This window comes from Microtus pennsylvanicus, chromosome 2 (assembly GCF_037038515.1).
Source record: "Microtus pennsylvanicus isolate mMicPen1 chromosome 2, mMicPen1.hap1, whole genome shotgun sequence".
Lineage (NCBI taxonomy): Eukaryota > Metazoa > Chordata > Mammalia > Rodentia > Cricetidae > Microtus > Microtus pennsylvanicus.
In genome coordinates, this window is record NC_134580.1 from 151,490,986 (window position 1) to 151,508,494 (window position 17,509).

At 52.1% G+C, this 17,509-nt stretch overlaps 1 protein-coding gene across 2 annotated transcripts in view; it reads left to right on the top strand.

Annotated features, from left to right (window-relative positions):
- The window catches only part of Cdh4 (cadherin 4), a 490,043-nt gene that overhangs the window by 426,581 nt on the left and 45,953 nt on the right, over positions 1–17,509 (top strand). For both annotated transcript variants that reach the window (XM_075963292.1, XM_075963293.1), the window contains exons 5-6: positions 1,825–1,980; positions 6,140–6,284. In XM_075963292.1, the coding sequence (XP_075819407.1) occupies positions 1,825–1,980; positions 6,140–6,284 (301 nt within the window). The remainder of the gene's footprint in view (positions 1–1,824; positions 1,981–6,139; positions 6,285–17,509) is intronic.

Genomic DNA, 17,509 nt, shown 5'->3' on the forward strand with positions numbered 1-17,509 from the left:
ATAGCTTCTTAGTAGCAGCATTTTTCTCGGGTGGACTCTGTTTGCAATGATATGGGATTCCCCTCTGTATGCTGTGAATATGTTTTATTACCATTGGTTAATAATAAAGCTATTTCAGCCAATGGCTTAGCATAATATAGCCAGGCTGGAAGATAGAGAGAGACTAGGCAGAGTCAGAGAGATGCCATGTAGCTGCCAAAGGAGAAAGACGTTAGAACAGAACCTTACCTGGTAATCCACAGCCTTGTGGCAATACACAGATTAATAGAAATGGGTTAATTTAAGATCTAAAAGTTAGTTAATAAGAAACCTGAGCTACTAGGCTAAACAGTGTTGTAATTAATACAGTTTCTGTGTGATTATTCGGGTCTGGGCAGCCAGGAAACAAAAATATCAGTCTTATTCTACAATAAATTTCATTCAATTCAATTTCATACTACATCACAGCTTGGCACGGAACTTAAAATATTGAAGGCTGGGGATGTAGATCAGTTTGTGCAGTGTTTGCCTAACATACATGAAGCCATGGGTTCAGTTCTCAGCACTGTATAAACTAGACTTAACAACTCATGCCTTTCATTCCAGGACCTAAGAGGCAGAGGAGGATCAAGAATTCAAAATCATTCTCAGTTACATAGCAGATTTGAACTCACCTGAGCTACCTGAACTCCTGCCTCAAAATAATAATAATAATAAATCTTGAAATGTTGTACCTTGTACCTCCCTGTTACCTGATGTGCCCCTGCCCCTGGACATGAGGTTGGTTGTAACCAGAGACTGCTCATTCATTTCCCAACCGCCCAGACCCAAAGAATCACACAGCAACTATATTAATTACAACACTGTTTGCCAATAGCTTATGTATTTCTAACTCTTACATTTTAAATTAACCCATTTCTATTAATCTGTGAATCACTATATGACGTTGTAGCCTACCAGTAAGGTTCTGGCTGGCAGCTGGCATCTTTCTCCTTCGGCAGCTATATGGCATCTCTCTGTCTCTGTTTGGATTTCCTGCCTGGATTTACTCTACTAAGCCATTGGCCAAAACAGCTTCTTTAATAACCAATGGTAATAAAACATATTCATAGAATACAGAGGGGAATCCCACATCAGTTGGTAGCACTCGGTAACCCCCTGCCCACTGATTGCCCTTCTGCTATCAGTGGTTGCTGTCTGAGCCCATTGTATCTCCAATTCTTGGCATCTTCAAAGGATTGAGGAACCATACATGAATACCAAAGTAGCAAGGACTTTTATTCAGAAGAGAAAGTGCAAGGTAGACATAGGCAGGGAGTGGCAGGTGTGAGCCAGGGTGCTCAGGAGTCCGTGTATTCCTGGAGACTCTTTGGGTCCTTGAGGAAGAAACATTGGTTGGTTGTAGGGTGGGGTATGAGTGGTTTCTGCTCTGATAAGCTTTTGACTGACATATGGAAACTTTAGCCTTTTATGCAAACATGGAATATTTTCATCATATGCATAGGCATTAGATGGTAAATAGGAATTTTTCTCTAAAAGATCACACTAGGACACGGGTTACCTTATTGTACATACACCTAAAACCTGTTCAGACTGGATCAGCTCTTTTCCTCTGGGCTACGGTTGACCACCATAGGGAAGTGACGTTCTTAGGGCAGAGTGACTGGCTGCTTTGTTGGGGAAGAGACAAGTGTGTTCTATATGAGAGCGATATCGCTAAGCCGTTACAGCTGTATCCGTGCTGCTCTAAGAGTGTGGCCAGGCGTCGGGCCCGCAAGGCATCAGGATGAGTGTGTCAGCCCCACCCCTGCAGCAGGCTCATGACTCCATCCTTGTGTCTTTCAGATCAGATCTGACAAGGACAATGACATTCCCATCCGGTACAGCATCACGGGTGTGGGAGCCGACCAGCCCCCTATGGAGGTCTTCAGCATTGACTCCATGTCTGGCCGCATGTATGTCACCCGGCCCATGGACCGAGAGGAAAGAGCCTCTTACCATGTAAGTATCCATATATGGAACATAGCAATAGTGGGTAGTCAACAGATTGTCCACCTTCCACAGCCTTCCACCCTGGTAGGGTGTCAGCAGCAAGGCTCACTTCTGTCTGGCCACAGGGTCCTAAGCACAGGAGGACCCTGGCACCTACCAGATCAGACAGATTTACTCAACAGAATCATCAAAACATGACGGTCAGGCCCGACCCCCGCACTTGCAGGCCAGAGTGAGCTTTAACTCAACATGCTGTCTCTCTGAGAGCCTCTAAGACAACAGCTGCACAGAAAGGAGGAACAGTCAGAAAAGAGAGGCTGCGGGTTCTCAGCCTCCCCCTTGCCCTACCGGCACTGGACATGAGGGGACAGCCAGGTCCCTACCTCTCTCTGAAGTGATGGCCAAGAGACACTCTGCCTGGTTCCCCGGGCTTTGTGAGGGCCAGGTCCAGTACTTGACCTCTGGGAGCCTTGGGTGAGCCACTGAGGCCACCCTGGACTCAGGTCTCTCCCCAGCATGAAGAGATCTCCGCTGTGACATGGTTATAATGACATCCACCATATCAGGTGGATAGATCAGAGGTGTTGTCAGGGTGTTGTGTGTGCCTGTGGCTAAATGCCAACGTGTTGAATGCCCAACGCTCTGACCATCATCTGAGAACAAAGGCAGGGTTCTCCGTTTCTGCCCCCTGCCGTCATATTAATTGCCGAGGCTTCTTGCTTCAGCTCTGTGCTGATTGCAGGCTGACCCTGCTGTTCCTCGGTCTGATGGCCGTTTGTTCAGGACTGGTCATCTCTCCTCTCCAGAAGGAGGCTCCATGTGCGTATCCACACTAACAGAACCTGGCCCTGAAGCTGCTTACTCCCCATCTGCGTAGAGGCGGGGATTACAGGAGGTTGAGCCTGTCACTGGCAAAGGTTACCAACCCCAACCAACCCCCAAAGAGTCTTGAGGAGCAGGGTGGTGTGCCCAAAGGACTGGCAAAGCAACCTCAGGAGAGCCACAAAAGTCTCCTGCCCCGAGATGGCTACCCGAGCCTATAGCTGCAGTTTATAGTCCCCAGAGCAGGAGCTGCTGCCCATCCCATGGCTTCTGTGGAAGAGCTGAGACACAAGAGTGACCCCGGTCAGACTCAGAGCACCAGTCCTTCAGATGCCCCTCTTCAGAGACACCCCCTTATCTACCCTCTTCATGTCTCATCTGTCTGTTCATCCGCTCACGCTTACATACACCTTCCCATCCACTCACCATCCAGTCACTCACCTATCCATCTGCCCATCCAGGTAAATAACTGCTTATCATACCCTCTTCCCATCCAGCTATCTACTTATCATCCATCCACCTGCCTCTCCACCCATGCTCCTCCCACCAATCCTTCCACACACCTGCCCGTATATTTACCTACGCACCAACCCACCATCTACTCATCCATCCTTACCACACATCCATCCTTCCATATAAAGTTTACTTCTTGAGCATTCAACATATGTTGGTTCCCGTGTTAGGTGCTGGGAAAACAAGAATGACTGGAGTGAACATGGGCCAAGTTTTGGGGAATGTGCACCGTTCTAAGCTGAGGAACAACTGAATTTTTCATGGCCCAACACCCCCTAGGAAGATTGGGTCCCAGGTTTTCAGATTCAGACACAAGCTGTGGGAAGAAGCAGGGGTGATGCTGGTACCAACAGCATCTCCCTCTTTGTGCCTGGAGATGCTATCTATCATCCTCACTTTCCTTCAGTAGTGATGCTGGTACCAATAGCATCTCCTTAGCTGTGCCTGGAGATGCTATCTGAGCATCCTCACTTTCCTTCAGTGGTGATGCTGGTACCAACAGCATCTCCCTCTCTGTGCCTGGAGATGCTATCTGAGCATCCTCACTTTCCTTCAGTGGTGATGCTGGTACCAACAGCATCTCCCTATCTGCACCTGGAGATGCTATCTGAGCATCCTCACTTTGCTTCTTCTGTGGTGGAGGCCAAGGTCAGGGAACAAATCATCTTGTTGGTTTGGGTGGAGAAAGAGACTCCCTCAGGATCCAGAGCTGGAAAGTCATCGTGTCCTTTTTGAGCAGGAAGATGACTTTGTTCCCAGGCTGAAGAACTGGGGAAGGAGAGTTGGAGCGGGTCTCTGCCCCAGACTTCATGTTTGAGGCTGAGGCTTGGCTCAGGTACAGACTCAAGCAGGTGGTAGTAAGTGCCCAGCTTGGCTGCTGGTTTCTACACAAGAAGGGTCAGTGCCTCCCGCAGGGGCCTCAAGGGGCCTTGCCTCACTCTGGCAAAGCCATGGCAAGGACCACTCTGGCAGGCCTCCTCTCCCCGCCTGCCCTTCTGCCCGCCTCATGCACACACGTCTTCTGTAATGCGTCCTTTAAAGACGTCTGTGCCCAAGTTGGGGGGGGCAGGGGGGCTCAACAAGATGTGGGATTGAAGTTGGGAGAGAGACAGAGCAGACATAGCCCATCCCGCTCACCGTCACCTTCCCTGGGGGTCAGATCACCTGAAGTCAGCTCTGTATCGGAGCACGTGGCTTCCTCACGGGCCATGGAAGGAAGTCACTCACTGATTAAACTTACTTCTTCCAAGATTAGACAGATTCATTTTTAATTATCATGGTCTATAAGAGAAAACCCCTGGCCTGAGGAGTCTCTGCTTTCTGCTTCCTCCTCTCCCTGAGGCCTTGACTTGAGGACCCTATCAAGTCGTCTGATTTCCCACTAGAATGTTCTATCTGCCCTGTGCTTCAGGGCATCTCCAAAATTGCTTTCTTGCTTCTGGGATGTAGCAGCTGTTGGCAGGGCTGTCCCGGGCAGGAAACGGCAATAGCTGGGCCTTCTTGGGCTCCCTTCCTCCGCATCTTCAATAATCTTCCTACTGGAAGATTTCAGGCCTGCTACCTTCAGCCGGTAGTGATCAGTGTGCTGTCCACTCTGCTGTCCCTGCCCCTGCTTGTCATGTGTACAGCACAGGCATGAAGCAGAGGGTGGGCCTCTGGTCCAAAATGTAACAAGGCACACTGTGAGCACAGGGCATCCGTGACTGACAGGTCCTGCGTGTCCACCTTTGACAAGGTGTGAGGATGATGTCACTTCTGCAGAGACCAGGCATGAAAGCCCACAGGTCTCACCTCTCAGTCTTGCCCAGGCTGGAGCTCCCAACACAGCTACTCCAGTTACCTGGGGGAGAACCCTCCTTTCCTCGCCATCTCCCTGACTCTAGTTCTCCCAAGCTCGGCCTCAGAGCCATCCCACTGCGGATCCCAGCCAGCTGCTCTCCTCACCTCTGGAAAGGGCCTTTCCTGAGTTGCTTATCAATTGTCAGGACAGAAATGTCTGGACAGGAGCCTTCTAGCTCCACCTTCGAGGCTGATCCAGGTGTAGGAACTGGAGGCCAAGGTGGCTGCCCTGGGGGTGTCATTCCCTGGGATGAATGGTCCCCAAGCCCTCTCTGATGCTGCCATACCTCAGTCAGCCTTGTGCATGGACTCTAGACCCTGCCCCCAGGGACTTCAGGAGCATTTTTCTTGGCTGACATATTCCTAACACCAGGCTCTGTCCTTGAAACTGGACAATCTTGAAATGAGATCTGTAGAAAGGGGATACAGGCTGTAAAGGTCCCCAAGGATCCAGGACTTTCACCTAGACCTTCACCCTACAGAGGAAGCTGAGGTTCCTCTGGAGTCCCTGGACCTCTCCAAAGATGTGTGTAGAACCCCACATTCATCTCCCCACCGGCAGGAGGAAGCCCTGAGGACTGGGATAGTGTCAGGATGGACTTCTACCATCTGTCCTCAGATTGAATGCTGTCTCTACGAAACCTCAGACTGAATCCTGAGCTCCTGTCTTCTCCTGCCCAGCCATATTGCTTCCCTAGTACTGGGATTGAAGGCGTGAGCCACCACTTGGCTCTGTTTCTCTTTTTTGATTAATTCAATCTCACTAGTCCAGGGTAACCTTGAACTCACAGAGATCCATCTGCCTGCCTCTGTCTCCTGAGTGTTGGGATTAAAGGTGTGTGCCACCACTGTCTGACCTCTATGGTTGACTAGTGCAGCTAGCTCTGTGCTCTGATCTTCAGGCAAGCTTTATTTGTTAAAGCACAAACATACATCACCACAAATCATTCCCCTGAATGTGGCTGCCTGCTCTGACATGTCTGTTGCTCCGTAGCTCCGAGCCCACGCGGTGGACATGAACGGCAACAAGGTGGAGAATCCTATTGATCTGTATATCTATGTCATTGACATGAACGACAACCGTCCCGACTTCATCAACCAGGTCTACAACGGCTCTGTGGATGAGGGCTCCAAGCCAGGTAAGGCTTGGCAGATGTGTTGGCTTTGTTTCTTGGGAGACTGCGCAAGTCTTTACAACCCCCATCCTCGCACACCTCAGGGTATCAAGACACTGCAGAGAGTGGACACTGTAGCAACAGGGAATAGCCTGGTGGGCCTCAAGCCTTGGTGCAGAAGGAGAAGGGAAGAGGGGACTATTGAGAGAGAAACGATGGACCGTAGCCAAGGGGTCACAACACAGGCACGACATTCCGAACCCTGCTGGAGGCCTACGTAGAGGTGCAGGTGCTAGCCAGCCCCACACCTAGAGACCCACTAGCTGGGTCTCTTCAGGAGATTTAAGCCTAGGGATTAACAAATTCCTATGTGATCCCACCGAGCTGTCTCCTGTGTTGAGGAATGGGAGGACATTGTTGGACAAGTTTTCCCCTGGGAAGGGTAGAAGGGATGAGGCCATGGAAGCCTGGGCTGAAGATGCCAGGCATAACCATTTAAAACCCATGACTCCAGGTAAACTTGAAGTTCAAACAGACAGCAAGCCACTCCACGTGGGCTATCTCCGACATGTACATTAGAACATTCCCCTCGTTATTTTCCCTCATCCTAGGGTCCTGCACTTTCCCCGCCAGTCCCAGCCCTGGCGCTCTGCAGAGTACCGGGCAAAACAGGCGCAGTTTCTTCTCGGAAATCAGTGTAAGCAGAGCCAGGGCAAGCTGTCCTCCACGAAGCCACCTGCTCCCCCGGCTCCGTGGGCCCCATGAGGGGTCAGCATCATCTGGCTAGGGCAGAAGGGCGAACATTTATCACACTCTCCTCCACGGGTGGAGGTTGTCATTGCTCCGTCTCTGGGGACTGCTCTTTCAACGGGGCGATTGCATTTTCGAGTGATTGTCTTTCCGGACCGTGAGACGCTGGCAAGTCCAGTGTCACCGGAGGGAACAGGATGTAACATTATTTCTGCGGAACCTTAGGCAGCTCATCCCAAGGCAGTCCCTAGAGGGACAGGGGTAGGCGGTGGGCGGGCAAATTAGCTACAAGCAACCAAGAAAACAAATGAGGGCTGCCAAGGGCACCTCTTGGAGGGGCTGGAGGGAGGCACAGGCTCAGCTGGGGTGTGTTTTTGTTAGCTCAGAGGCAGGTGACCTCTTGTCCAAGACCTAGGACTTACCTAAAGAGCCTGAAGGTATCCTTGTCTTTCTCTCAGAAATCAGGCTTCCCAAATCTTCTTTTAAAGCAAACAGAAAAAAGAATAATAATAATAATAACCAGCATGTGTAGCTGGCATTGACTCTTAGGGCGACAAAACCAGTGTGTCACCACACTGCCTCTCAGAAAGCCCCACAGCCATGCGGCCAGCAGATCGACAGAGGGTCCTTCCCAGAGCTGGCCAGGCAAGGGAAGCCCTCACAGCTCTGAACCCTGCTCCCAGGACACTCACAGCAAGGTCTGTGTATGTCCTGAGTGACCTTCAGGGCTCCTGGGACTTAAGAATCCGTCTCTGGTCCCTGGTGGAGTCGTGTGTTCAGTCCAACTGTGGGATGCGGCCTGATGATGTCACTTTAACCCAGCATCTCCCTCCTCTCTGGACTCCAACCAAGGGTGAGGGTGAGGATATGGCATCCCTTCCTGTGTAGCACAGTCCCTGGACCCTGGAAATTGTCTGCAATTTCTCCTCCTCCATCAGTAAATTACAATAATGGAAGGGTCTTTGTAGAGAAAGGGAAGCTGCTGCCGGAAATTAGTCATTATTCTCTGGAAAGATGGGCTAATGAGAGGTTTCGGATGTGCGTCCTAATGGGAAACAAATGGGTGAGGATTAAATATTGACTAAGCTGTCGGAGAACACTAAAGGGCGGGGTTCGTGCGGGGCCACTTGTGAGCAGCCTGGGGTCCCACGTGCAGCCTGTGCACCTCACTTTCCTCCATACCCCAGTCTTCTCTCAGTTGCAGGAGTTCACTAGAAATGCCTTCTCATCTAAATTGTGAGCTTGTGTCTGTGTCTGCGCATCGAATCCTATGCAGTTTTGCCACACGTGTGGCTCTGTGACCCCTGCCATCAAGACACAGGGGACCTAGGACGATGTAAGTGTGCACTGCCCTCCAGGGGCTCACAGAACCTCTGGGATAAGAAGTGGCTCACTGAGGACAGGCCTCGAGGCCTGATAGTCCAATCCCAGTTCCTGCCTCCTCCCTGTTTCAAGGACATGTGAGGGAGCCAGGCCTCCCAGCAGCCCTGTCTGCCCCTCTCGGGTGATACCCCCAACTGTGAGCTAAATTAACTCTTCTTCCTCTAAGTTGCTTCCTGACAGGCTGCTCAGGAGGATTCCTCCCAGTGCCCCTTTGTAGACACATCCCTTGCCCCATCCCACACCCACCCCGGTCCCTCACCCTGACAAGCGATGTCCTGTTCTTTCTGGGGCCAGTGCTTTCACCCAGCATGAAGCTCTGGAGGTTCGTCTGGGGCATCCTATGGGTCCCAGGGCAGAGGTCCATGGTCTAAGCAACAGACATGCCACGGTTTGCCAGCTGGCTGCCCTCTGAGAAGTGCCAGGGTGATGTAAGATGCTGAGAGGAAACACATATGTAGAATGTTGGAGAACACACAGCTTCACTTCTCTGGGTTGAGGATCCATAGATGCACTTCCAGCTCATACACTGTAGTAGCTCCGCGATAAAAATCCCTGAGAAAGCCGGGCGGTGGTGGCGCACGCCTTTAATCCCAGCACTCGGGAGGCAGAGGCAGGCGGATCTCTGTGAGTTCGAGGCCAGCCTGGTCTACAAGAACTAGTGCCAGGACAGGCTCCAAAGCTACAGAGAAACCCTGTCTCGAAAAACTAAAAAAAAAAAAAAAAAAAAAAAAAAAAAAAATCCCTGAGAAAATCGCCTTATATGTAGGGAATATTTGACTGAGCTCACCACTTCAGGGCGTTCAGCCCATGCTTGGCTGCCTCCAAGGCTGTGGTGAGGCTGAGACAACATACTGTCAAGAGCATGGCAGAGGGATGCAGTTCAGCTCACTGCAGCTGGGGACAGCGGTCAGGCAGAAGAAGTAGCCAAGCACAAAACAGACCCCTCAAACACACCCCAGTGACATAGCTTCCCCCAGTCAGACCCCACCTCTGGTTCCCACCACCGATGCTAACGACCAAGCCTTCCCACCAGGAGCTCACTAGGGAATGGATCCGCTGGCTGGGTCAAAACCCTCATGATCTGATAGCCTCTCGAGGATCAGATCTACCTGCTGGGAACCAAGCCTTTTGGAGTACTTCACAGCAAGCCATAGTGAGGTGTCACCACCTCCCCATTGCACCCTCACGCTGAGGACCTGCCCCTTAGCTCAGGGGGCTTTAGAGGACATTTGGATCCAGGTATAGCAGGTTGTGAGCAGTGCCCTTCCTCAAGGAGCCGCCCCGTGCCACGCCTCCCATGTTGAGTGACAGAGCACCTCTGTGTGTCCTCACCAGCCTCTGCACTAGACGGTGTGGGGGGGGGGTGCACAGCAATATTCGCTGCAGTCTGAGAGCGTGCTTCCCTAATGACGAGCGACAGCGGCATCTCGTCCTGTGTCTCTCACCATCTGTGCACCCTCTGCGGTGACCGCTCGTGTCTCTGTCCGCCTCCTAATTAGATTGTTCTCAGAGGTGCTTTCAGAATCCTGTGCTGTGTGCGGCGTGCTCTGTGCCCTCCCCCTGCTCAGTGGCTTGTTTTCCCAGACCTTTGGCGAGCAAAGTCTCAACTCGTGATGAAGTCTTCTCAAGATCGGGGCTTTGGCATTGCAAGAATTCCTCCCAGGCCCTGCCTTCTGAAACTCTTCCCATGCCGTTCTGTAGGAGTTTTGTGGGTTTATACTATACGCCAGGTCCACAATTCATAGTGAGTTGATTTCCGTACAGGATGAGAGATTTATGTCTAGGTTCTTTTTTGTTTCTGTTCATGGCTCTCTTGCTCATTGCCCTCAGTACTACCTGTCCAAAATCCAAAATCCACAGCTCATAGGCCAACCATCACATGGATGGAGAGTTGTCACCGGGTCCCTATGCGGCTCCATCCTTTCTTGTATCTGCCCATTGACTCACTACTGTGGTAACTGTAGTTGTGGTGTTGGGATGGATAGTATCCGAGTTTTCTCTCCTTCCCTCAACAGTATCCTGGGGGTGGGATAATGCACCCCAACCCACACGACACCTGCACATCTGTGTGGACCCCAGGGGTCTGCTTATCCAGCTCTACTACCATGCAACTGCCACATGGCCCTGGTGGGGCCCAGAACGAGCTTTTCTTCTTCTATGCTGATAACATGAAAATATGAGCACCCACTCTGTGGACCAGGAGGTTAGGCAGGAGCATTCTCATGTGGGGCATCAACAGGTAGCAACTTAGGACACTGCTGTTTATTCTTACACAAAGCAAAGAAAACCAGCCCACAAATCCCAACCCCAGAGAACCTAGACGACAATGAGGGCCCTAAGAGAGACATACATGGATCTAATAGAAAAAGACAAGATCTCCTGAGTAAATTGGGAGCATGGGAGAGGACTGAAGAGGAGGGGAGAGGAAGGGAAGGGAGCAGAGAAAAATATAGAGCCCAATAAAAATCAATTAAAAGAAACTACTAGTTGGTGGGCTGGAGAGATAACTCAGAGGTTAAGAGCACTGGCTGCTCTTCCAAAGGTCCCGAGTTCAATTCCCAGCAACCACATGGTGGCTCACAACCATCTATAATGAGATCTGGTGCCCTCTTCTGATGTGCAGCCAGAACACTGCACACATATTAAATAACTAAGTCTTTAATAAATAATACTAGTTCGTTTTCCTGGCCTTGCCACATTGCTTTCATTGGATTTAATTTCTCTTCAGAAATGTAGGGAGACATTTAAAAGCAGCTGACCTTGCTCCTGTGTACCAGTCGTCCTTACAGCGCCCACGTCAGGAGCCCTTGCCCCTTGTCACCCAGTAGGCTGCTTAGCGGCCTTTTTTCCCCCTCAGATGCGTGTCCTTCTGAAGATGCAAACTCCCTACCATCTAGGAATGAGTGACAGGAGCTTCCAGGCCTGGGAGGGAAGGCATGTCCGTGGTAAGAGCAGCATCCAGGCCTGGGAGGTGTGTTTGTGGTAACAGCAGCATCCAGGCCTGGGAGGTGTGTCCGTGGTAACAGCAGCATCCAGGCCTGGGAGGTGTGTTTGTGGTAACAGCAGCATCCAGGCCTGGGAGGTGTGTTCGTGGTAACAGCAGCATCCAGGCCTGGGAGAGGTTTGTGGTAAGAGCAGCATCCAGGCCTGGGAGGGGTTTGTGGGCTTCTTCCCTGCTGTGGCAAAAGCCTCTTCAGGAAGAAGGGGTCACCCCGACCCTGACTCACAGCTTCAGGTGCAGTCCATCATTGCAAGGAAGGCACGTGGAGGGGGCTCTGTTGTGATAAGAGCAAGGACTCCTCAAATCTCTGGAACAGGAGGCAGAGACCAGAAAGGAAGCAGGGTCAGAAGGGGTCTCAGACTATATAAAATACCTCAAGGCCTCCCCTCTGTGACCCATGTCCCCCAAATAGGCTCTACCTCAAAAAGTTTTGTCTCTCAAAATAGCACCATCGAGTAAGGAATAAGTGTTCCAACACAGGAGGATCTCAGGCAGTTGCCACTCAGACCAGGACAGATCGCACACTAGGGTTCAGGTCTCACCCAGGCCTGTGGGGGGATAGTTCACACTTAGACCAAGACAGATGACACACTAGGGTTCAGGTCTCACCCAGGCCTGTGAGGAGACAGTTCACATTCACACAATGACAGATCACACACTAGGGTTCAGGTCTCACCCAAGCCTATGAGGAGACAGTTCACACTCAGACCAGGACAGATCACACACTAGGGTTCAGGTCTCACCCAAGCCTGTAGGGGGACAGTTCACACTCACACAATGACAGATCACACACCAGGGTTCAGGTCTCACCCAAGCCTGTAGGGGGACAGTTCACACTCACACAATGACAGATCACACACCAGGGTTCAGGTCTCACCCAAGCCTGTAGGGGGACAGTTCACACTCACACAATGACAGATCACACACCAGGGTTCAGGTCTCACCCAAGCCTGTAGGGGGACAGTTCACACTCACACAATGACAGATCACACACCAGGGTTCAGGTCTCACCCAGGCCTGTGGGAGGACAGTTCACACTCAGACCAGGACAGATCACACACTAGGGTTCAAGTCTCACCCAGGCCTGTGGGAAGACAGTTCACACTCAGACCAGGACAGATCACACACCAGGGTTCAGGTCTCACCCAAGCCTGTAGGGGGACAGTTCACACTCACACAATGACAGATCACACACCAGGGTTCAGGTCTCACCCAGGCCTGTGGGAGGACAGTTCACACTCAGACCAGGACAGATCACACACTAGGGTTCAAGACTCACCCAGGCCTATGGGAGGACAGTTCACACTCACACAATGACAGCACCCTGTTAACTAAGCTCCTTTCCCCAGAATCACCTTGGCCATGCACCCATCTCCTTTCTTTTTTAAAAAATTGTGTGTGTATGTGTGTGCAGTGCACGTGTGCTCATATGCATGTGTGTTTGTTCCTGTACATGTGTGCAGATGTGTACATGCTAAAGCGTGACGGCAGCCATCAGAGGACAACCTCAGGCCCCAGTCCTCATCTTCTCTTTCCAAAGCAGGGTCTTCCTCTGTGTTCACCGGGGTAGCTATACCATGATATGGGGATTTGTTCTCCTGTCCCCACGTCCATCTCCCCATGGGAGTACTGGGATGACAGATCTGGGCCTTACTGCCACTGACTTTCATATAAACCCTGGGGATTCTAACTCAGGTCCTCATGCTTGTGCAGGAAACTCCTCCCCCATCTCATGGCAATCTCTTCAGCTGCCATCTCCTCTCTGGAGCATCCCCAGGTTGGCCACAGATTTGATCGCTACCATGCTTCTGGCCAGAAAGCCCACAGCCAACCTAAGCGTCATTTCTCAAACAGCCTAAGCAGAGATGCCTCTTGACCTCTCGGTCAGCTGTTTCAACTCACCGCACACCCTGGCCCCTTGTATCAGTGCGGAGACCCACACTATAAATCCTGAAATTGATGTCACTTAAAAAAATATTAAACAGCAAAAGAATCTACAAGTTGGGAGTGCGGTGAGCGAAACCCTTGTCCGTACAAGGCGGGACTCAGGCTTGAATAGATTATTCTATTAGCAAAGCCCCCGTATTTATTTATTTCATTTCTGTGCCGGTGGAAGTCCCTCTAGATTAATGCCACGGCCTGATGCACAGATGGCACCAGATACTTGAAAGTCATCTGAATATTAAGAATTTAAATCTTTAGCCTCAGTGATTTGAGCAGAAAGCCAATTATGGGGCTGAATTAGTTTTCAAATTAAACTGCAATTTAAGGCTTGTGAAATTAATCCTTTAAGGCGTGTGGCAGCGTAGTACATGGGTTCCAAGGAGGAGCGGAGCTGGGAGTCCTCAGGGCTCTCCCACTGCCTGCCAGTTTAGAGGAGAGATGTTGTCACCCCCAGGTGAGAAGCAGACCACCCTAGCCCTGAGGGGAAATGGCTGGTTCAACTTGCCTGGCTCTGCTCACAGGAAAGATCCATGTCTTTCTCCAGGAGGGGGGAAGGCGGAGGCCTCCAGAGAAAGCTCTGGAAAAGCGGCTCCCTTCTCATCCTCTGCCCCGCACCCAGGTTTTCACAGATGTGGCTCAGGTGGGTGCTCCCCACACGGTACATGGGGGCACACAACCCTGCCATTCTGCTGTGGTCTGGCTTTGCAGTGGGGTGAACACTGAGAAGCGAGTGGCAGGGAGTTCACAGTCATCCGTGTGGCCTCAGGCTTCACCAGTGGGAGAAGGAAGGGTCAGCTGGGGACACTGGGCGCCATCTCACCTGCTCACAGCACAAGATGGAGGTATGGCCTCAAAGCCCTGCAGTATCCACTGGAATGGCGTTGAACTCAGAACCCAGCTCAGTCTTCTGTAGAACAAGACATGAGGCACCGAAGACGGAGCACGGCCACGAGTCAAGGCAGGGCATAGCCAGGTTCAGATCTGGGGCTGAGGATGACCTCTGAAGTCACAAGTCACACAGTGGTCACAGCCGCCTGTGATTTGGCCCTGCAGTCGGTGTCAAGCCTGTCCCATCTTCCATGAACTCCCTATAAAGAATGGGTACAAGGTTGGACCCACAGACTCCGGTCCCCACAGAACCTCAGAGCATGGCCTATTACAAGGAAAAGGGGTCCGCTCTGCAAACATTGCTAGTCATGGCAAATCCAAGATGGGAAGGGGAAAGAGACACAGGACGCACCGGTGAGGACAGAGGCAGAGTTTGGAGGAGTGGAGCCATAAGCCGAGGACTCCTGGGCCTGGCAAACACCTCCAGCAACTGTAAAGCTTCTGAGGTCTCAGGAGAGTGACCTGCGCTCTGGGAGTAAACGCTTGTGTGACCCCCTCAGGGACACTTCGCTACAGTGATCCCAAGAGACAAACACTGGAAATCCAATGCTTCCCCCTCCTCCTCTGAAACCTTCCAAGTAATGGACCTCCATCCACGCATTGCTAGGCATTATCTGAGAAGTTCCCAGGACATGGATGGCAAACTCAGAGTTCCCTGGCCTACCCACCAAATCTGGAGGGTAGGGAAAGTCCCCAGCAGGGTAGGTGTGCTGGGGTGGGTGTGGCTGGTCAGCCCCAGCAGGATAGGTGTGCTGTCCTGTGTGTGTGGTTGGTCAGCCCCAGCAGGGTAGGTGTGCTGTCCTATGGATGTGGCTGGTCGGCCCCAGTAGGGACCGTGCATGTGGTTGGTCGGCCCCAGCAGGGACCGTGCATGTGGTTGGTCAGCCCCAGCAGGGTAGGTGTGTGTCCTGTGGGTGTGGCTGGTCAGCTGGACTCCTCAGCCCTCCAGGTCCTACCTACCCTGTGGCTTTCATATCCCTAGACAAAACACTTTTTGGTTTTTGTTTTTTTGGGTATTTTTTCAAGACAGGGTTTCTCTGTAGCTTTTTGGAGCCTATCCTGGAACTCACTCTGTAGACCAGACTGGCCTTGAACTCGCAGAGATTGGCCTGTCTCTGCCTCCTGAGTACTAGAATTAAAGGTGTGTGCCACCACCACTCAACGACAAATCATGTGACTTCTTGAAGACACTCTAAATAAAATAACTACAGGACAAGACAAGCCAGTGCCAGGAATCCGGAGCCCTATTGATGACATTGGCTGACCACTAGTCATGTGCCCAGGACAGAGAGGACAAAGCCGGGCCCTTAGCAAGTATCGCAGAGACTACAGATGAATGTGGAACATTCCCTGCATCCTCCCTCAGCACTCTCTCCAGACGACTCTCACACCCCAGCTGAGTAGGATCCAGGCACCGTACTCAGCAATCGGCCTGCAAATAAATGCAAGCAAAGTCAAAAGTCTGGAGAAAAATGTGCCCTACCTATGGTCCCTCCCCCAGGCCACTGGCAGCAGCCATAACTCAGGACATGGCCTCCCAGCACACGCCAAGGCCGGGCATCTGTCTGTGGGATTCAAGGGTCCTGTATAGCAATAAATTCACCCACTTCCCTGCTGAGACCAATAAATCCAGCCGGCTGAATGCTCTGTAACTCAGCTGTGCAGAATTCAACACACTTCTCTGGGGATGCAAGAACACGTCGTGCCACGAAGGGTCATCGTGACATTCCTACTCTAGCCCCAAGATCCAGGAGACTGTGGTATCGACTCAGTCACTCTGGAGACACGAGACAGCCACAGGCAAGCCATCATCGAGCTCCTTTCTGGGCTACATAGCCAGAGACGGCTGTCACCCCAACTCCACATCCCAAGCCCTCTGGTGGCAAAGATGTCTTATGGATGCCTGGAGAGACGCCACCTTTGAGATGCTGATGCAGCCAGCCACTGCTCCAGGCCTTCTAGACCTATCTCAGTGCTGTGTGACCAATGATACTAGCTGCTTCTATGGTGGTATGTTTACAAATGAACACAATTGCGAAGCCCCGGGAAGGACTGTTGTTAGCATCAGGCCTGGGTCTCTGGCATTAGCTATGCTCATAGCACGGGCTGTGATGAGAGGAAGTCTCCCTCCTGCTCCCACAGCCTTGGCCCAGCCTGTGTCCTGGCCCTCTCTGCTGAAGTCTCCTTCTCCACCACCTTCTGGCTGACTGTGTGGCTTTTCTGCATGGCCCTTGGGCTCCATCCTGGCCTCCATGGACACAGCTTCCACAGTCCCCAGAGGGGACTGGAGAGGTGGCCCCCCTCTCTAGCTTTCCACTTCTTGGCCCTCTCCCTGTCCGTCCGTCTGTCTGACTTCCCATGCACCCTGCAGTGACCGCTTACAGTCCTTTGCACCCTCCTCCTTGGGGTTTGGGTGCATGGGTGTGACCTGAGCTCATGGCCACCCCTGGGTACAGAGGGGGATGCAGGACAGTTGTGCAGGGGCTCTACACACAGCTGTGGGAGGCAGAGGCAGGGGAGGGCCCAGGGATGAGGAGCGGCATTAAATAGCAGAGTAGAATGAGGCAGAGAAGAAGCCACAGGGCACAGAGTTCTGAGCCTGTGCAGAACCCAGAAAAGAGTGGATGTGGGTCAGAAGGAGAGAGGAAACCTCCAGGAAGTCCCAGATCTCAGGGGGGAACAAAAGGGCCAGGATAGAGGCCCCGAAGTCACAGGAATACTGGTGGCGGTGGATTCACGTGATTGGGAAAACAAGGAGGGGCGGGTGCTGGAGGAGGGTAGGTGTGACCTTCTCTCTGTAGGAGGAAGCTCTTCTGTGTTGGCACACTGGGAGGAAGGAGTGAGAGAGCCAAGAAAAGGGGAGTTAGGGCAGCCACCTTGAAAGCATGCGGAGTAGGCTGAGACTTGCAGGAAGAGAATAAGGGCGGAGGCTGCCCAAGAGCCTGCTCCTCAGACTGTCAGACACCGTCAGGGTCCTGCTGAGAGGACAATACAGGGGCCGCTGGGGTCTAGGACGACCCTTGGCAACACAACAGAGGCTACTTCCCCAGCCAGGGCTGCTTTCCAGGTTTCAGAAGGGGGCCTTCCTCCTCCTCTTCCTCTTCCTCCTCCCTATCCCTCTTCTTCCTCCTCCCCCCTTCTCTTTCTCTTCCTCTTCCTTCCCCCTTCCCTTCCTCCCCCTCCTCATCCTCCTCCTCTCCCCCCTCTCATCCTCCCTCTCATCCTCCTCTTCTTTCTCCTTCTCCTCTTCTTCCTTCTCCTCCTTCTCTTCCTCCTCCTCCTC